At 33.5% G+C, this 22520-nt stretch overlaps 1 protein-coding gene across 1 annotated transcript in view; it reads right to left on the bottom strand.

The window, feature by feature from the left end:
* LOC101894127 (uncharacterized) overlaps positions 1-20747 on the bottom strand; it is a 42457-nt gene extending 21710 nt beyond the window's left edge. Inside the window, 4 exon segments of the mRNA XM_059121137.1 lie at positions 24-95; positions 2756-3258; positions 3316-3509; positions 18669-20747. Coding sequence (XP_058977120.1) covers positions 24-95; positions 2756-3258; positions 3316-3509; positions 18669-18696 — 797 coding nt within the window. The 5' untranslated portion in view covers positions 18697-20747.
* Between the last annotated feature and the right edge of the window lie 1773 nt (positions 20748-22520).

Below are 22520 nucleotides of genomic sequence, written 5' to 3'. Positions count from 1 at the left end.
AATTCAAAATAGACGCTCCAAACCTGGGGGTATTGAGGGCTCCAGGATGCTGCAGACCAGCACCAACTCCCATATGGGAAGGGCAGTGATATGAGCTATAAAGAAAGAGATAAATAACATCAGAGTTAGGAAAAACCAATAAAAGATATGGATTGAAAATTTTAACCCTCAAACGAGTCAATAAAGGGGTGTTTCCGGTCCTCAACAATGCAGATATTAAAAAAAATCCAGAATTTTTTTTTCAAGGATTTGTTCCAAGGATTTAAAGAATTTATTTCGAGGACTATTAAAGCAACAAACATAGATTTTTTAAAGAATTTTTTTGGATTTTTAAAGGATTTTTTTCAAGAACTATCAAAGCCAGAAACGTGGATTTTTTAAAGAATTTTTTTCAAGGACCTTCAAAGCTAGAAACGTGGATTTTAAAGAATTTTTTTAAGGACCATCATAGAATTTTTTAAAGAATTTTTTTCAAGGACCATCAAAGCTAGAAACGTGGATTTTTAAAGAATTTTTTTCAAGGACCATCAAAGCTAGAAACGTGGATTTTTTAAAGAATTTTTTCAAGGACTATCAAAGCCAGAAACGTGGATTTTTTAAAGAATTTTTTCAAGGACTATCAAAGCCAGAAACGTGGATTTTTTAAAGAATTTTTTCAAGGACTATCAAAGCCAGAAACGTGGATTTTTTAAAGAATTTTTTCAAGGACTATCAAAGCCAGAAACGTGGATTTTTTAAAGAATTTTTTCAAGGACTATCAAAGCCAGAAACGTGGATTTTTTAAAGAATTTTTTCAAGGACTATCAAAGCCAGAAACGTGGATTTTTTAAAGAATTTTTTTTCAAGGACTGTCAAAGCCAGAAACTTGGATTTTTTAAAGAATTTTTTCAAGGACTATCAAAGCCAGAAACGTGGATTTTTTAAAGAATTTTTTCAAGGACTATCAAAGCCAGAAACGTGGATTTTATAAAGAATTTTTTCAAGGACTATCAAAGCCAGAAACGTGGATTTTTTAAAGGATTTTTTTTTTTCAAGGACCGTCAAAGCAACAAAGTGCATTTTTTTAAAGAGTTTTTTTCAAGGACTTGGATTTTTTAAAGGATTTTTTTTTCAAGGACCGTCAAAGCAACAAAGTGCATTTTTTTAAAGAGTTTTTTTCAAGGACTTGGATTTTTTAAAGGCTTTTTTTTTCAAGGACCTTCAAAGCAACAAACGTGGATTTTATAAAGAATTTTTTTTAAGGACATTCAAAGCAACAAAAGTGGATTTTTTAAAGAATTTTTTTCAAGGACTATCAAAGCCAGAAACGTGGATTTTTTAAAGAATTTTTTCAAGGACTATCAAAGCCAGAAACGTGGATTTTTTAAAGAATTTTTTTCAAGGACTATCAAAGCCAGAAACGTGGATTTTTTAAAGAATTTTTTTCAAGGACTATCCAGGCCAGAAACGTAGATTTTTTAAAGAATTTTTTTCAAGGACCTTTAAAGCAACAAACGTGGATTTTTTAAAGAATTTTTTTTTCAAGGACTATCAAACCCAGAAACACGGATTTTTTTAAGAATTTTTTTCAAGGACTATCAAAGCCAGAAACGTGAATTTTTTAAAGAATTTTTTCAAGGACTATCAAAGCCAGAAACGTGGATTTTTAAAGAATTTTTTTTCAAGGACTATCAAAGCCAGAAACGTGGATTTTTAAAGAGTTTTTTTCAAGGACTATCAAAGCCAGAAACGTGGATTTTTAAAGAATTTTTTTCAAGGACTATCAAAGCCAGAAACGTGGATTTTTAAAGAATTTTTTTCAAGGACTATCAAAGCCAGAAACGTGGATTTTTAAAGAATTTTTTTTCAAGGACTATCAAAGCCAGAAACGTGGATTTTTAAAGAATTTTTTTCAAGGACTATCAAAGCCAGAAACGTGGATTTTTAAAGAATTTTTTTCAAGGACTTTTTCAAGAATTTTTTCAAGGACTATCAAAGCCAGAAACGTGGATTTTTAAAGAATTTTTTTCAAGGACTTTTTCAAGAATTTTTTCAAGGATATTCAAAGCCATAAACTTGGATTTTCTTAAAAAAAAATTCAAGGAATTTCCATATTCCAGATAGCCATAAACTTGGATTTTTAAAGAATTTTAAGGCTAATTTCTCAGGCAAGACAAGAGCCATCGAAGGAGGTTTGAGGTCCTTGATCCTAAATTCTTTAAAACTCCACGTTTATTGTTGGGATGGTCCTTGAAAAAATATTCTTTAAAACTCCACGTTTATTGTTGGGATGGTCCTTGAAAAAATATTCTTTAAAAATCCACGTTTATTGTTGGGATGGTCCTTGAAAAAATATTCTTTAAAATATCTTCTTTTTTGTGGGGTAGGTCCTTGAAAAAACATTCTTCAAAACATCCACATTTTTTGTGGGATAGGTCCTTGAAAAAATATTCTTTAAAATATCCACATTTTTTGTGGGGTAGGTCATTGAGAAAATATTCTTTAAAAAATCCACGTTTGGTGGTCCGAAGGTCCTTGAAAAAATGTTCTTAAAAATTCACGTTTATTGGTCCATGTTTAGTTGTCTGCATGTCCTTACAAAAATATTTTTTACAAAATCCACTTTTATAGGCTTGATGGTCCTTGAAAAATATTCTTTAATTTGATGGCCTGATTGTCCTTGAGAGATATTCTTAAAAATCACGATTTTTTTGTTAAAAAAATCCTAAAAGCTGAAATTATTGCTCTCCATCTAGAGGATGTTTAAAATTTCTACCTTTTATCGTTGATATAACTGATATTATCATAATTCCCATATGCCGGATGCTGGGCCATCTGATGCTGTTGCAGCTGATGTTGTTGTTGTTGCTGCTGCTGCTGCTGCTGTTGTTGTAGGTGGTGCTGCTGAAATTGGTGGTGTTGCTGTTGTTGTTGCTGATCCATCCAACTGCTGTGCTGGCGATTATCCGTGGATGCATCCACCATTTTGGAAGTACTTAGTATCGATGCTGGTTGTCTACGAAAATAGGAACTTTCCATATCCATGTTGTCAGCAGTGTTCGAAGACGACGACGTTGTTGCAGTATTAGGAAATTGTTTCGTATAACGTGAATATTTATAAAACGGTGTGTAGGGTGCCAAATTCTCGTCTGAGGGTATGCGACGACCAACACAGCCGCCCAGAAACGATTGCGGAGTACTACGACGACTTAGGCAACCAAAAAAGCGTTCACGCCGTGAGCGATCGATGGTATTAACTTGGCGATCAGTGAGGCAGTACTGAAGGAAATATATTTCAGTTAGATTTAAGTTCAAATATTGGAAATAGATTTTTACCTGCTCTCTTATGTCTCCCTTGGAATACTGCGATGGCCTGGGATACAATTCTGTGGATGAGGTATGTCTCAGACGACGGCGATACGTATTTTCATCTTCAGAATCATAATTTCGATCAGAATGACTGGAACAAGTTGGCTTGGTATTTGTGGTTATTGTATCGATGGTGCCCATTGAAACAGCATGGTGAAGACCTGAGAGAAAAAGGAGATTTTATGCTAAGTCGAATAGATTGAAATATAATATAGTAGAAATAGATAGATAGATGAAGACAAATAGTATCGAATATGAGACGGAAAGAAAACTTCCGTTTGATGATTAAAAAACTCATGATTTTCGGTAGGAAGTTCTTGTAATATTTGTAAAAATCTACGATTCAAGACGTCCTCAATATTTTTTAAAAAACACAATTTTTTGTAAAGAAATATTTTTAAAAAGTTGCGATTTTTGAAAGGCGGTCATGAATTCTTTTCTTAATCTTATAAATTTGATAAAATAATCAGTAAGTTCATGAAAGAATCTACTCATCAGTCCACAAATTTCGGTAGGGAGGTACTTAAAAAAGTTCTTAAAATTCAAAATTTTTGTTTTGGAAGTCTTTACGATGGGAGATCCTTGAAAATATTTTTAAAATGCTAAGATTTTTGAACAGTATTATTTTCTGAATGATATTACATTAATTATTTTGGTTTTTTATTTATTTTTGGGGTCCTTAAAGAAATTTTCTAAAAATCCACAGGATGTGGAAAAAAATAATTTTTGGCCCTTAAAATAAATTTCTCATAATTCAATATTTTCAATAGGTGGTCCTTTAAAGATATCTTTTTGAGATAGGAAGCACATGTCTAAAATGATCATCTAATTTTTTTGTTATAAATCCATAGCCGAAAGTACTAGATGTGCTTAGAAAGGGTAATTCATTTTCCAACCAAATTATGTTGATAATACGAGTAACAATTATTGTGAAAATAGATGTCCGGTATTTGGTATATCCCGAAAATAGGCGTTCCTCTCGATATTTAGTTTTTGAAGGCTTTAGCTACGACAAGATTGGGTATAACTTAAGTTCTTCTTTAGTAAATAATTAAACGCTAGAATTCCTTAAAATCCACTATTTTTGGGTCCTTAAAGAAATTGTTTATATATCCCAAGCACCTCAAAAAATTATTTTTTGGTCCCTAAGGAAATGTCTCAAAAATGCGATAAGATAAAAAACTGCAATTTTTTAAATTTTATTGAATGAAAGCAAAAAATATCAGAAATAGCATCAAATTTTAGAATAAGTTTAGATTTGTTCGAATTGGTCACCTTTGGTACGATTTATGGCATTCAAACGGCCAATGAACCGTCACACGCTGCTTGAATGTTGCTCTGCGGTATTTTGCCCCATTCCAAGCGCTTGAGGTGATCGACACTTTGGTATTTTTTAGTGCCAACCTTGCTTTCGAAAATCCTCCCGACACAATAGTCCAACTGATTGGTATGCGGAGATTTTGGTGGCCATGTGCCCTGGAAATGAAGCGAGACACCTTATTTTGTAACCATTCCCGGGGTTCAGCGCCTAGGGCACGCAAACATTTTGGCCGCAGACCTTGGACATTCCAACAGGACTCAGCACCATCGCACTCAGCACGCGCCACCCAAGAATGGTTACAAAACGAGGCTTCTCGCTTCATTTCCAGCGCACAATGGCCACCAACATCTCCGGATACCAATTCGTTGGACTATTGTGTCTGGAGTATTTTGGAAAGCAAGGTTGGCACTAAAAAATACCAAAGTGTCGATCACCTCAAGCAAGTGCTTCGCCGTGAATGGGCCAAAATACCGCAGAGCAAGTTTCGGGCAGCGTGTGATGGTTTCATTGGTCTTTCGAAGGCCATAATTCGTGTCAAAAGTTACCTATTCGATTAAATCTAAACTTATTCTAAAATGTGATGCTATTTCCGGCATTTTTTGCTTTCATTCAATAAAAATGTAAAAATTATTGCGTTTGACTTTGTTGCAATTTTTTTATCTCACCCTGTATATATTCTTGATCAGCGTAAAATTCTAAGACGGTCCACACGTCCGTCTGTCTATCCGTCTGTTATAACCACGCTAGAGTCAAAACGAGTTGAGATAGGAGCTAAAATTTTGCACGATATCGAAAAGCAACGGAACTTCTCTATATTTGGTATTTTGATGATTTTAGGCACATTTTTCGATGTAACTGTCTGAAACTCTACACAAGGAGATCTTCGTGACTACTTTACCCCCTGAAAAATATATGTCTATGTAGGTCCACGAAATCGTATATCCTCCTATAACTTTACCTCCCGATATTCGGTATTTGCTGATTTTAGCCACATCTTCAAATGAAACTGTCTGAAATTCTACACAAGGAGTCCTCTGTGAGTACTTTACCTCCTGAAAGTGAACTGCTTATATAAATCCACGATATCCGATATATTGGGTATTTTGATGATTTTAGCCACATTTTTCAATGGAATATTCTGAAAATCCACAGAAGGAGTTCCTTCTGAGTACTTATCCCCCTGAACAGGAAATGTCTACATAGGTCCACGATATTATATTTCCCCCCACATAACTGTACCTCCCGTTATTCGGTATTTTGATGATTTTAGTCACATTTTTTAATGGAATAGTCTGAAATTCTACACAAGGAGTTCTCTTTGAGTACTTTTCCTCTTGAAAGAGAATTTTCTATATAGGTTCACGATATCGTATAGTCCCCATACAATGAAGCTCCCCGATATTCGGATCTTTGATGATTTTAGCCACATTTTTCATTGGAATAATCTGAAAATCCACACAAGGAGTTCTCTCGGAGTACCTTATGCCTTGAAAGAATTTTCTATATAAGCCTACGTTTTAGTCTAGCTCCCATATAACGCTACCCTGAGATATTGGTATTTCCAGGATTTTCGTGACATTATTAATCGGAATTGCGTTAAATTTCGTATTTGAAGTTCGTAATGGGTACTACAACCTACGGAAAATTGTCTGTGCAGGTTCGTGTCTTAGTGTAGCCCCTATACAACAGTACCTTCCTTTATTCGGTATTTTGATGATATTTGCGACATTATTCACCGTTTTTTTTTTTTTTCAAATTTCGTATTCGAAGTTCGGAATCGTTACTACAGCCTATGACAGATTTTTTTATTTGAGCAGAATTTTTCGACTATTTTTTTTTAATTTTTCAAATTCTTTTCGAATGGTGGAAGCCCGACCAAACTTAGCTGCTTTTTTACTTGTTAGCTCTACTTTAATAAAATTGCTGGAAAGCCAGATTTTTTCACGTTTTTTTTTTTAAACATAAGCTCATATTTTGGGTTTCTTGAACGTCCTTGAAGTACATCTCTAAGTCGCCAAGTTTTGCAAAGGCCACCTATAGAAGGATTTTATTCTCTTATTGGCATTTTGAAAGTCCTAGTCACTTTCCTTACATGAACGGACTACAATTTTGTATTTTGGGTTCGTGGCTTGTAAAAATCTATCTGTCAAAAATATTCAGAATTTACACGTATTGATACCTCGATCGGGCACACATCAATCTTTTTTTGGATTCGGCAAAATTTCAGTTATTCGGTAACTACCTTGTAATTATTTTTCCAGTAAACAGGATAAATCCAAATGCTTCAATGTTCTCCAACTGAAACGGCTACTACTAAACGGCTTAAACTAGTTTCGTTTTACATGAGACATAACCTCTAATTGCAGTTAGCCTTTGATTGAAAAATATTTCCAAAAACATGCATTGAAACACATCCTGCATATATTTTTGCACCTCCTTAAGTGTCTCTAATTAAATTCAAATTGCTGCCACTAAAAACCCCCCTCCACAGTGTTCCTTGTCCTCCAAATGCCAAATGTGGCATCACACATATTCAAAATCCAAATAAACAAATGTCAAAAATAACCTGATTTTCAATGTTTGTGTCATCGTCACCGTCACCGACGACGACATCGTCGTTGTTGTCGTTCTTTTCAATGAAAGCCTCCGCTGACATCCTTTGGCGTTATGTAATTCTAAACCTTTGCCATGAAAGTGAAGAAGCCTTTTGCATTTTCAGTTTAAACACTGACTTGCTGTTTGTCAGTATTTCGGTCGGTCGGTTTTTATGTTTGTCTGTCTGAAAAGGATATGAACATGGAAATGGAGAATTTATTGAGTTCTCTCTAACCCAAAGAACTGTAAGTCTTCCGTTTCGTTCGCCGCCAACTGAGGCGGCCCAAAAAAAGACAAATGAAAGTGAATATAATTTCAACGGCAGCAGCAATAAAAAACTGTCAACGTTTCTGGTTTAGGTGACTTTTTGTCACAGTCAAGTAGGCAGGGAGGTATGCAGGAGTGGGGCAGGCCGTCGTGGCAAACGTGCAGTGAGGCAACCATTTTAATTTCAATATTAAACAAAATTAAGCTCTTTCGAAGGCATATAGTTGGCACTTTGAGAGACATACATACACACCAACGTATGTATGTTGGTAAGTCGGAATAGAAACTGGTACAGCTGGTTGCTGGCTGACTGGCTGGCGTAAAAGATTTTCCTGGTAATGCTGGTTGATGGTGATGCTGCTGCTGTTGTCGGTCTTTTTGCTGTGTCGTCATTTTACTTTTTGAATTTTTGGTGTTGACAATATTTTAGAAGGACCCAAATAAACACACACATACACTCTCGCACACACAACGTGACACGCACACATACACACACATTCCCTCACATTTCGAAAACTTTGAAATTCATATTAAATGTTTTGACAATAGAGGAAATGCTGCTGTAAATATGAATAGACCAATTATAAAGCAATTGGAAGAAGGATTTCAACTAAAGAGGGCGACAGAGGGCGGAGCGAACATAAGTTAGGAGCTCAAGAACGCTTTGGCTTCTAAGTATGAAAATTATTCAAGAATTTATGGTATTTTGTATTTAAAGAACCCATAAATTATGAAAAAGCCCTTTTGGAATGTCAAGGAAGTTTCCAAATGGGCACACACATACCTACATAGGCAGCTAGAGAGAATTTCCCCAAAAGGGTTTTTTTTGTGGTGGGGGATGGGACAGTAATAATCTCACTTAAGTGGGATCAAGAAAAGTTTAGCAAAACTTTGCCGGAGATGATAATAAAGTCATCTATAAATATTTGTACCTCTATTAAGCCGGAGGGACACTTTTGGCCAATTGCAAGAATAATATTTTAAGAGGAAGTTACTGGGCAACAAATTAGAAAGAGTCAGCATTTTTTTAATTCAAAAAAAAAAAAAATAAATAAACAAAAATAAAGTGAAAAAAGTGGAAAAATGCTAATTTTAAAGGATATTTTCTTAAGGAGGGTAAGACCAATAAACGTGGATTTTTTAAAGAATATTTTTTCAACGACCAACAGAAACGTGGATTTTTTAAAGAATATTTTTTCAACGACCAAAAGAAACGTGGATTTTTTAAAGAATATTTTTTCAACGACCAATAGAAACGTGGATTTTTAAAAGAATATTTTTGAAAAGGACCAAAACAAACGTGGATTTTTTAAGGAATATTTTTGAAAAGGGTCAAAACAAACGTGAATTTTTTAAAGAATATTTTTGAAAAGGACCAACAGAAACGTGGATTTTTTAATAATTATTTTTGAAAAGGACCAACAGAAACGTGGATTTTTTAAAGAATATCTTTGAAAAGGACCAACAGAAACGTGGATTTTTTAAAGAATATTTTTGAAAAGGATCCAAATAAACGAGGATTTTTTAAGGAATATTTTAGAAAAGGACCATCAATAAACGTGGATTTTTTTAAAAAATATTTTTGAAAAGGACCAACAGAAACGTAAATTTCTTATTTAAAGAATATTTTTGAAAAGGACCAACAGAAACGTAGATTTTTTAAAAGGATCAACAGAAACATGGATTTTTTAAAGAATATTTTTGAAAAGGACCAACAGAAACGTGGATTTTTTAAATAATATTTTTGAAAAGGACCAACAGAAACGTGGATTTTTTAAAGCATATTTTTGAAAAGGACCAACAGAAACGTGGATTTTTTAAAAAATATTTTTGAAAAGGACCATCAATAAACGTGGATTTTTTAAAAAATATTTTTTCAAGGACCGACAGAAAATTGGATTTTTTAAAAGAATATTTTTGAAAAGGACCAACAGAAACGTGGATTTTTTAAAGAATATTTTTGAAAAGGACCATCAATAAACGTGGATTTTTTAAAAAATATTTTTGAAAAGGACCATCAATAAACGTGGATTTTTTAAAAAATATTTTTGAAAAGGACCATCAATAAACGTGGATTTTTTAAAAAATATTTTTGAAAAGGACCATCAATAAACGTGGATTTTTTAAAAAATATTTTTGAAAAGGACCATCAATAAACGTAGATTTTTTAAAGAATATTTTTGAAAAGGACCAACAGAAACGTGGATTTTTTAAAGAATATTTTTGAAAAGGACCATCAATAAACGTGGATTTTTTAAAGAATATTTTTGAAAAGGACCATCAATAAACGTGGATTTTTTAGAGAATATTTTTGAAAAGGACCATCAATAAACGTGGATTTTTTAGAGAATATTTTTGAAAAGGACCAACAGAAACCTGGATTTTTTAAAGAATATTTTTGAAAAGGACCATCAATAAACGTGGATTTTTTAGAGAATATTTTTGAAAAGGACCAACAGAAACCTGGATTTTTTAGACAATATTTTTGAAAAGGACCAACAGAAACCTGGATTTTTTAAAGAATATTTTTGAAAAGGACCATCAATAAACGTGGATTTTTTAGAGAATATTTTTTCAAGGACCATCAGACCAATTAGAATGGTTTTTTAAAAGAATATTTTTTCAAGGACCATCAGACCACTAAACGTGGATTTTTAAAAGAATATTTTTTCAAGGACCATCAGACCAATAAAAATGGTTTTTTAAAAGAATATTTTTTCAAGGACCATCAGACCACTAAACGTGGATTTTTTTAAGAATATTTTTTCAAGGACCACCCCAACAATAAACGTGGATTTTTAAAAGAATATTTTTTCAAGGACCAAGAGGCCAATAAACGTGAATTTTTTATTGAATATTTTCAAGGACCAAGAGACCAATAATCGTGGTTTTTTAATGAATATTTTCAAGGCCCAAGAGACCAATAAACGTGGATTTTTAAAAGAACATTTTTTCAAGGACCAAGGGACCAATAATCGTGGATATTTTAATGAATATTTTTAAGGCTCAAGAGACCAATAAACGTGGATTTTTAAAAGAATATTTTTTCAAGGACCACCCCAACAATAAACGTGGATTTTTAAAAGAATATTTTTTCAAGGACCAAGAGACCAATAAACGTGAATTTTTTATTGAATATTTTCAAGGACCAAGAGACCAATAAACGTGAATTTTTTATTGAATATTTTCAAGGACCAAGAGACCAATAATCGTGGTTTTTTAATGAATATTTTCAAGGCCCAAAGAGACCAATAATCGTGGTTTTTTAATGAATATTTTCAAGGCCCAAGAGACCAATAAACGTGGATTTTTAAAAGAATATTTTTCAAAGACCAGGAGACCAATAAACGTGGATTTTTAAAAGAATATTTTCAAGGACCAAGAGACCAATGATTGTGGATTTTTAAAAGAATATTTTTTCAAGGACCGATTGAGTAGCAAATATTAATTTTTTAAATCAGATTTTTTCAAGGACCTGTTGAGCCTGGATATTTTAAAGAATATTTTTCAAGGAGCTTCCAGGTTATAAGTGTGGATTTCTTACAAATTATTTTTCAAGGAACAAGATACCAATAAACCTGGATACCAACAGAGATCTCAGTATCAAATTTCAGGATTCCAGTTCTATAAATTCACTCAATATCAAATTAATTTACATTTAGTACTTTTCTTATAGTTTTAGTTTTTATTTGTCAACCCGCAATATAACATTGTACGGTTTTAGCTCTTTTCCTTATATAATAGCAAATTTAGTACCTCATAGAACTTTTCGAACAATTATAGTAATTTTTTTCCAAAACCACTTCCCAACCTCAACCACACACATCTGCAATTACATATATACCAAATATGTGGATTCCAGCCCTATTCCTTCACCCAATACCAAATTTCGTACTGTTTAGTACTCTTCCTGCAATTGTAGTACACAGTCCCAAAACCACTATCCATATCAAATGTCAGGATTTCAGCTCTTTAATTTTACTTTACAATTTTAGAACGAATATCCAAAACCAGCTACCTCTCTCAACCATTGACACCAACAGAGACCTCAAAATGTAATTTGAGGATTCGATCCCCATACCATTACCGAATACCAAATTTGGTACCATTTAGTACTTTTCGTACAAATATAGGAAGCATTTCCAAATCTCAAACATAAATACCATCAGTTCTCTAAATATCACATTTCAAAAATGTATCTATATCTCTTCACCCAATACCAAATATTGTACAATTTAGTACTTTTTGTACAATTATAGTACACATTTTTAAAACCACCTCCTTATGTCCAGGCTACACACCAAAAACGACATTAATACAAAATTGAAAATTGCAAGCACTTTCAGTTCACCCAATACCAAATTGTACTAAATATAGTACCATTCAGTACTTTTTGCACACTTGTCGTACACATTTGTAAAACCACCTCTTTATCACAAACCTACTATCGAGAAGCATGCTAATACAAAATTTCAAAATTCCGATTCCATCCGTTCACCCCACCCCAAACTGCTCCAAATTTAGTGCTAATTGGTACAGTTCGCACACTTAGTACACATTTCCAAAACCATCTCCATATGTCCAGGCTACACATCAACAACGGCATTAATACAAAAATTCAATCTGCAAATATTATCAGTTCGCCCAATACGGAATTGTACTAAACTAAATTTTGTACTATTTAGAACTTTTCGTACACTTGTAGTATACATTTTCCAAACCACCTCTTCATCGCAAACTAACCATCAACAGGGACCGCAAAACAAAATTTTAAAGTTTCACCTTCTTGCGTTTACCGCAAACCAAACTGTTCTACATTTAGTACCATTTAGTACAGTTTTTACACTTAGTCCACTTTTCCAAAACTACCTTCATATATCAACCTGTCTTTCTAATCTTGATTCTTATAACAAATTACAAATGTTTACCTCAATCCATATATCGAATGGTGTTATTTAAACCGTTTTAGAACTTTTCGTAACTTAAAAGTTCGAATTTCCAAAAATTCTTTCTATCATATGTCCGGCACTCAATTGGTAACTCTCATTCCGAATTTCATAAAGTACTATTTAGTACTTTTCATGCTTTTGTCATAGAGATTTGTAAAACCACCTCTTTATCACAAATCTGCCATCAACTGGGACCTTAATACAAAATTTCAAAATTCCTACTTAATCACACCAAAATGTTCCAAATTTAGTACCCTTTAGTACAGTTCGCCAAAATCGCCTTCATATATCAAACTTAATTTCCAATCTTGAATGTCATACCAAATTTCAAGTTTTACGCTTTATCCGTTCCCTAATTCTAAATGATACCATTTCAGAAGTTAAGTACCATTTTTGAACTTTCGTAACCTTGAAGTTCGAATTTCCAAAAAAAAAAAATATTTTCTTAAAACTCCCAATTTATTGGTCTTGAGAAAATATTCGTTAAAAATCAACGTTTATTGGTCTGATGGCCCTTAAAAATCCATTTTATTGTTGAATCCAAAAGCCCTTTGGTTCATCTATCCTGCACCCCATTAGTGACTCTCATTCCAAATTTCTAGCTCATTGCATTTTTTGAATACAAAGTGTTCAATTTTTAGTTATTTTAAGTACTTTTCGTACCCTTTTAGTACGAATTTCCAAGTCTTAGCACACACTTATGCACCAAGACTGGCCCTCATGAAAATTTTTAATATTCGAACTTCAACCTTCTCGTCTGGGTTATTCAGTTATTTATATTTTTCAAGGATCATCAGACTAATAAAATTGATTTTTTAGCAATATTTTAGAGGACTTTCGATGTTTACACCTGGCTTGTTTTTACTAATTTTTTGAACGTTTAGGGACTTAAATGTATTTTTTAGGAATATTTGTCGTAGGATCAAAGATTTTTTCTGGTTCTCATATTCCAAATTGTTTGCTGGGTTATCGACTCCCATTCATATTCATGGGCGCACACACTTGCCAATAAATATACACAGACACAACATCAGCCATCAATGTTGTACACAAAACCAGATTCCTTGTTTGCACTTGTTGTTGTTGGCATTGCTGCTGTCGTTGGCTACGTGTTGGTAAACGAGGGAGAGAGTGTCGTCCTGTCGTCTTTATCGACGTCGTGACGGTATGTTATGTTGTGAGTGTGTGTATGTGTGGCAAAGTGTGTCAGTGCTGTGCAATTATTTACAATTACTTAAAATTCCGTGGCATATGTCGTCGGCAGTGATGGTGTGGGGGGGAGGGGCTGTAAGGGCGATGGGGACGGCGGCACTGGCTGCAAGTGGAAGTGGAGGAAACAATAAAGAAGAATACAACAAGAGAAGAAATTACATGTAAGTGAATGGAAATAAAGCGAGGGAACAATGGAAATAAAAGCAATGATTATAAAAACAGCAACAACAACAACAGCAAAGAGAGCAGCATCAACATCGGCACACAAGACGAAGACGAAAAAGGCAACCGCAACATGAGAAGCAACAAACAAACAGACAGACAGACGTAGTGCAAAAAAAAAAAAACAGGAGACATCTATCGCCAGCCAAGTCCATGTTAAAGGCATGGCATGGATGTCGAAAATGTCAACGTATTTGTGGTGCGAATGAGAGGCACAAGGAGAAGAAGGAGAATCTGGAGTCGAGTTTGAAATGGGGAACAGGAAACGTAACACTACAAATGGGTTTCCTTTCCACTGCTTGGCTGTTGGGTATTCATGTGTGTGTAAGTGTGTGTAAGTGTGTGTGCGATCTTCTTCTGTTTGCCACTCTACTTAACGCCAAGCATTAACATTAACATACACTTATCACCATCGGGTTGGTCCTGTTGGTTACAAGCTCATGTATTCATGCATGCTCTTTGATGGAGTTTCTGCCACGGCATGAAGAGTTGTCGCGTGTGTGCCAAATAAACGAATTGGAGTTGTATGTACAAATGTGTCAACTGGTGGGGCGGGGTGGGTAATTTGACACTGCCATTCTTTTAAATAATTTAATTTTGGTACAGGGCAGACATGTTCGTTCACATAAACATACATACATACACACTAATATACCGATTTCAAATAAATGACATTTGTTGCAGACAATGTCGGTATGTTATGGCTCAATTTTCAAACATATTTCGTCGCTTTAATTGTGTTCGACGCCATTATTTGCTACAGGAGTAGGTTTCAATTTATTTAACACGTGATGGTGTACAGCAGTCATTTAAGCAACAAAATGTTATTATTTTTTTTTAATTTTTTTTTTTTTTTTTTTTTTTTTTTGTAGTTGTCGGCTTAAGACTTGGAGTTTGATGATTTTACATATATACTTTCTTGTGTAATATTGCAGATAAAACCACGAGGATTATTTTCGTTTAACACTTTTAACCTTCAAGTGACTCACCAAAAGGGTATTTTTAGACCCTTTTTCATCGTAGCAAAGTCAAAATATTCCACAATACTATGTGCCATAAAATTCTACTATAGGTCCTAGAAGACGTCAAAAGTCTAAGTTGTACCTAAACGCCAGAAACGTATTAAAATCACATTTCGGGGTTAGATTCTTAAAATCACCTACAAAGCATAGTTTTAGAGGAATGACGTCAGTAAAAAAAATATTCCTCATCTTATTACGCTATAAATCTCCAAAGAAATCTCTATTCTCAATATATATCAAAACAAGTTAAAAAGTAAAAGTCGAATTTTCCGATCGTAGTATAACCTCAGTTATTGTCTGCTTAGTTAAATATATTTAAATATGTATGCATCCGTTACGATTATGTAAAATGTAGAGCCTTTTTGAAGAAGGTTCCCACGAAGTAGGCCAATATTATCCATTTTGTATCTGACCTGATATAAATATTACAACGTTTCAGATTTGAACTATATCGACTAATTCCTAAACATTTTATAAAATATGTAATATTTTTCGTAAAATTTTGAAATCTGCGTAAGCTACCATATATAGCAGATCAAAGTATCCCACTTCATCTAATGCAGATAAAAATATTGGTATGTACAAAGTTTAATGAAAATCGGAATGCGAATAATTGATAATGAAAATGTTGGATTTTTTTGGTGGAGGTGCCAGAGGGAGTTGCCCGATAAATTCTATATTTAATTCAGATCTCTGTTTGAGAAAAATATTAGCACATTCCAAGTTTGAAGAATCGTTGTCTTCTATCGCAAGTTATGTAAATTGCAAATCGGGAGGGGGTTGGAAAAATGGAAATGCGTGAAAAAATATGGGAATGCGTGAAGTTTTGAAGAAATCAAATGCTTGTTTCGCATTTTATCGAGATGTAATTACACAAAATTTTGTTTTTTTTTTTTTTTTTTTTTGGGGGGGGGGGGGGGTGTCGTTTTGTGGGTAGGTACTTCATGGAGTGGGTCGATATTGTCCATTTTCATTGAACAAAGTTTGAACAAAATTGGGCCATCCTTTCTTGTTCTATAAGTTAAATAATTTCTTTTGAAAAAGTTGAATTTTTGTGGGGGAGGTACCAGAAGGAGTGGACCGACCCAACTCCAAACGCGATCTTAGGTTAATATTACGATGTTGCAAGTTTTGAAGTTATCGAGCGTACCAGCTAGCCAGGCAGACGACCGGACGGAAACCCCTAGATCGACTCAAACTTCCCTGACACGGATTTTTGGTCCTATAAGACTTAGGGTCTAAAAATGTTGTTTGGATGAGATACGTTTCGGCCGTATTAAGTGTTATACAGGCTTTGTAGCCTTATGGTTGAGATGCCAGGATGAGTGTACCTGCAAGTGATATATTCCAAGAGATCTACAACTTTTAGAAATGCCGATAAAAGTTTGAATATTAAATGTTGTTATGAGGTCGATATTATGAGAGTTATAATTAAAATTATTTTTCACCTTCTGAGAGGGAGGTACAAAGGGTGATCCCCTATAAGCCATTTTCATACCAGTTTTTGTGTGTGTAGAAATATTGGTAGTCCGATGCGTATTGTGTATTCAAAACGTTGATCCTTTGTGGGGAAGGTACCAGCAAAGGGGGGTCATGTCTATTACATTAACATACCAGATCTCAAGTTGGTAAAACTTATAGACTGATGGAAGAATAATTTTGCTTGGGGTTTTATTTTAGGACATTGTGAAAGCTAACCATTCTGGATTGCACTTTCCGAAACAATCACTAGTTCGAACAAAAGGCACATCTGATCTTTATGTTGATACTGATTTCGTAGAATTGTCTAGTCTGTAATCGGAGATATAGCTGTATATACACATGAATCTAAATTCTGAAATGTTTTTTTTTTTTTCGAAATCCTATAGGCACGACAGAGGGCGTAAACATACGACAGTTGCCACGGAATTTGGTATTTCCTTGTGACAATGTCCTTAATATATAAATTTATTAAATTATTTGTAACCCTCTAATAGCCAAAGCTCATATTTAGCATGATCTTTTAGTCGAAAGGGTCTCAAAGCTACAGAATCTTTACAGAAAATTATAGTGCTGCAGGATATCCCATCGTATCTAAATCATAAATACACGGAAAGATTACTTCTGACCATTACATTTATGCTGATATCCAAAGATATCGCATAGATAACAAAATATATACAATCATATCATGAGATTTTTTCAATTTGGCTTACAATATTGAACTGTATATTTTTCACCCAACAACACTATGTGTTCGGGGTTTTCTATTAATCCTCACGAAATTATGCATGGGGATAGGATTAGGGTCAGAATTAAAGCCAATTGTTTTTGAAGATATTAGCAAAATATTTTGGGTTTAAAATGAAGCAACAATCATCTCAGGATCAATAGACATGGAATTTGTTATAGGGTTAGAGTTCAGCTGAAGCCTAGTATTTTGGAACGTCATTGGATAATATTTAGCTGGTGAAATGTACCGCAATTCTGTGAAAAAATGCCAAAGTTAACAAAATCACATATACATGGGAGGTGTACCTTTGATCTTGACATTGAATCTTCATTCAAGTAAAAAGGATTTCAGATCTGCAGACAATTTACAAATATTAGTGTTGTGGGATATCAAATGATCGGTTCTGCCGAGCTATAACCTTTGCTTATGATATCGAAAAAATTGCAAAACTAGTAGATTCTTGCTGGTTCTGGAACAGAGCTCCTAATGGGTCTGGAACCAATATTGTCCAGAAAACTAATTTCATTGTTTAATAATCAATTTTTGAGTATATTGTTTATTTTATGGAAACTAAATAAAATAAATTTAATTTAACAACTAATTTTCCCGTTGAAAGACTTAATGTATTTTCTCTTTTATCTTTGGTCAAAATACAGTCTACCACAATTCCATGTAGAATTTTGCGCTGTTAATTTATTGAGGCAATATAAGTCCCAGCCCTTATACTATGCAAAATGTCCTAAAAATTGCAAACTGTAACGTGGAAACGAATTGTCATAGGAATACGGAGGGACAAACATAGCTAGATGGAGTCTAGATAGTCGTTATAAATATCTTGGCCACTACTATAAAATGGTACAGGGTAAAAATACTTCCTTTCAATTTTATTAAAATTTAGCTACCATATATAACTTTTCCACTTTCACTGCATTAGCACAAGAGAGGTACCGTGTCATCATAAATTGGTCAAAATTAATAAAATTCCAATTTTGAATAATTGACATAAAATAAGAAATATAGACGGAATGAAAATGCACCTTACAAAGGAGTAACAACTAATTTTTACTTCTTCAATTCCTCACATCAAGTTTGCCATTTGCAGTGGCTGTAATATTATATTTAGAAATCTTAATGGGAAGAAGATATCTTTTTAGATTCATACTTTTGAATTTCCCGCATATAATTGTCTCCCCCAATTTATGGTATCTTTCAGATCCTGATCAGTTTTACTTTGTGCGAGATTGTTTGCTACGATATTTCCAAATTTTATAGGTTTTAAGTTGTCACATGACCCGGTCGAACTATTTATTATAAAAATACTTTCACATGTTGCCCTCCCCACTTCATTTTTTCGTTTTTTTTTTTTTTTTTTGCCAAACCTTTTTCCTAAACTCCTTTAACGAAAACTCCAAAAATAGGTTTGAATCTCCCCCCTTAAAAAAAAAAAACAAAAGAAAAACCCCAAAAAGAATTGTAAACATATGTACACCATGAAGTATACGTACTTTTTTACTACTCACCGTTATTCATACGCATCGCCACACTCATCTTAGTGTTGGTGCGGCTGTTGGGCTGGAAAATGTAATCCAAGAAGGATGCTGGTTGGTGTTCCCTTTGGTTTGAGTTTCCTTTGACTTGGGTGTCTCTTTGACTGGCTGGCGGGTGGGTGTTTGTGTGCTTGTGTGTGGGAGGGAGAGTATGTCTATCGGTTCGCGTTGACGTTGTGTGTGGGTTTGTTAAGGTTGTCTGCTAACGTCGTGGTCGTCGTTGTAGAAGAAGAAAATACGCTCCAATGATTTTTGCCTTTGTTGCTTACAAAATATTTTTATTATTTTTATTTTAATGTTATTAGAGTTGATGATAATACCAACAGTGCGGCGGCTGCGGCTGTTGTTGTTGTTGGAGTAGTAGAAGATACCTGCGTTAGGTTGTGGCTTTGCGGTCCAGCCAAGATGTTGGTTATTAATAACTCTGGGTTCTAAGTGTGCTTCTATTTTTTTTTTTTTTTTTTTTTTTGAGTTAAGATAGTCCTTTGCTGTTTTGCTCCAATTGCATTGCTTTGTATTTACAAGGAGCTACTGCCGTTGCAGCTTCAACAATGACGACAGCAATGATGTTGATAATCAGTTAGAGGAGGATGTATGACGACGACACTCTCACACACACACTCTCGCTATGGAAGTGTGACAAGCCCACATGCACTGCCACTCGTAGATGCAATGAATTACCCCAGCCAAGGGAAACTGATCTGCTTCATTATTATTTGCCCTATTGAAGTTGATTTCACAGAGAGAGTGAGGTAAAAATCGGATGCTTAAAATTGTTATGGGTTCGTCCTTTCTTTTTTTAAAAAAAGCCTTTTTCTTATCCGCAATGATACATGATTGTGGCATTAGCAGCAATGGCAGAGAAATCAACAGCACCAACCATGGAAGCCAAAGAAGCCATGGTGTCTAGGATTCTTCTGGTGGTAGGCTCTTGTTGTTGTTGTTGTCTTGACATTCTACAGATGCATGATGTGGATTTTTTTCCTATGTGGGTTTTTGTTTTTGTTCTTTTTTGTACATTTCTTAAAGCTTTTCTTGGGGGGTTTGGATTATGTGTGTGTGTGGGGGGGGGGTTCTCAATGTGTATATACGTACATATGTATATATGTATGTGTGTGCGTGTGCAGTAGTATTTTCTTTAATATAGCTAATCTCTATGAATATCCTTGGTTTCCATTTCTTCTGCTTCTTCTTCTTTTTTGATAGGTTCACTTGGAATTTATTGTAGTTATTGTTGTTGCTGTTGTTGTTTTTTTATTTCATTCTTTATATTTCACTAAAATACCCGTATTACGAAGGATGTGCATAATAAATGGTTGGTTTTGTATGGTTGTATGCCATGCTGGTATGTCTGCTTGTAGGTATGTGTCAGCATTTGTGGTATCCACTGAGTAGTGAGTGTCCTGTTTTCTGTTGTTGTTGTTGTCTTCTTTCTTTGACGAAAGCCAGAACAACACACTTATGCAAGACGACCAAAAACTTAAAATTGCCAAAAATTTATTTTTCTCTTATCTTTTTTTTTTTTTGCTTTTCACTAATAAAAATATCACACCAATAAATTTCAAAATGAATTAACTAACATATTTCATAATTATTATTATTTTTTCACAATTTTTTTACACTTAATATTTCTAGATAGTAATGTCTGTATATAACATTGCTAAGTAAAATTTTCTGCTTTCTTTTTTTGGGGTTTCTCTAAATTATTGTATAACAAAAATAAAGTAATTTGTTTTATTCGTTCGTTCGTTTGATGTCTAAACACGGCCGTTTCTAATTTTCAGTTAAAAGTTCCGAAATTATTTCCAATGGAAATTTTGCCAATTTCAAAGTCCAGCGAAAAAATGAAACACATCAAATACACAGAGCCTTTAAAGTTTTTGTATACGTGTGTGTGTGTGTTGGTTGGTTGGTCGAGTTTGCTTCCTTCCTTTCTTGCTGGCCGTACGTTGTAGCAAAAAATATTTAATGTTTTTTCTTTTTTTTTTGTTTTTTTGGTCTGAAGTGTCTAGAGTAGAGGAAATGAAACACCTCAGCACATTCGAAGATGCGAACGAGATAACAATGATGCTGAAACTGAAACGCCATGGCAAAGCGATAGACCAAAAATCCTTTTTTCGCTGTGCTCAAATCTTACGCTCACGCACTCACTCACTCACACACATACACAGGAGTCTGTGAATTTTATTTACGCTCGCACAAAAACAGAGAGCATAAAGAGATGTTTGGTAAACACCAACGCACACTTGTCGGCAGCAGCATCCCGGGGACAGTGTGGTCAACTGTGATTTTAAGGAACATCTAGGATAAAAAAGGAAAACGGGATTTCTTAAATATACTTTTTCGAGGACCATTACCTCAACAGAAGTGGATTTTTTAAAGAATATTTTCGAAAAGGACCAGCAATAAACGTGTATTTTTCAAAGAATATTTTTAAGGATCAATAGAAACGTGGATTTTTTCAAGGATCGATGGAAACTTGCATTTTTAAAGAATATTTTTGAAAATGACCATCAATAAACGCGGATTTTTTAAAAGAATATTTTTGAAAAGGACCATTACTTAACGTGGATTTTTTAAAGGATATTTTTGAAAAGGACCATCACTTAACGTGGATTTTTTAAGGAATATTTTTGAAAAGGAACAATAGAAAAGAAAAATAGAAAAAGAGAAATTTTTTTAAAAAATATTTTTTCAAGGGTCAATAGAAAGGTGGATTTTTTTAAAAAAATATTTTTTCAAGGATCAATAGAAACGTGGATTTTTTTAAAAAATATTTTTTCAAGGATCAATAGAAACGTGGATTTTTTTAAAAAATATTTTTTCAAGGATCAATAGAAACGTGGATTTTTTAAAAAATATTTTTTCAAGGATTAATAGAAACGTGGATTTTTTTAAAAAATATTTTTTCAAGGATCAATAGAAACGTGGATTTTTTTAAAAAATATTTTTTCAAGGATCAATAGAAACGTGGATTTTTTTAAAAAATATTTTTTCAAGGATCAATAAAAACGTGGATTTTTTTAAAAAATATTTTTTAAGGATCAATGGAAACGTGGATTTTTTTTAAAAAATATTTTTTTAAGGATCAATAGAAAAGTGGATTTTTTTAAAAAATATTATTTTAAGGATCAATAGAAACGTGGATTTTTTTAAAAAATATTTTTTTCAAGGATCAATGGAAACGTGGATTTTTTTAAAAAATATTTTTTCAAGGATCAATAGAAACGTGGATTTTTTTAAAAAAATATTTTTTCAAGGATCAATAGAAACGTGGATTTTTTTAAAAAATATTTTTTCAAGGATCAACAGAAACGTGGATTTTTTTAAGAATATTTTTTCGAGGACCAACAGAAACGTGGATTTTTTTAAGAATATTTTTTCGAAGACCAACAGAAACGTGGATTTTTTTAAGAATATTTTTTCGAAGACCAACAGAAACGTGGATTTTTTTAAGAATATTTTTTCGAGGACCAACAGAAACGTGGATTTTTTTAAGAATATTTTTTCGAAGACCAACAGAAACGTGAATTTTTTTAAGAATATTTTTTCGAAGACCAACAGAAACGTGGATTTTTTTAAGAATATTTTTTCGAAGACCAACAGAAACGTGGATTTTTTTAAGAATATTTTTTCGAAGACCAACAGAAACGTGAATTTTTTTAAGAATATTTTTTCGAAGACCAACAGAAACGTGGATTTTTTTAAGAATATTTTTTCGAAGACCAACAGAAACGTGGATTTTTTTAAGAATATTTTGTCGAAGTGGCCATTTTTTCAAGGACCATCCCAACAATAAACCTGGATTTTTTTAAGAATATTTTT

Source organism: Musca domestica, unplaced genomic scaffold (genome assembly GCF_030504385.1).
Source record: "Musca domestica strain aabys unplaced genomic scaffold, Musca_domestica.polishedcontigs.V.1.1 19, whole genome shotgun sequence".
Lineage (NCBI taxonomy): Eukaryota > Metazoa > Arthropoda > Insecta > Diptera > Muscidae > Musca > Musca domestica.
This window is presented reverse-complemented; position numbering and strand designations above follow the sequence as displayed.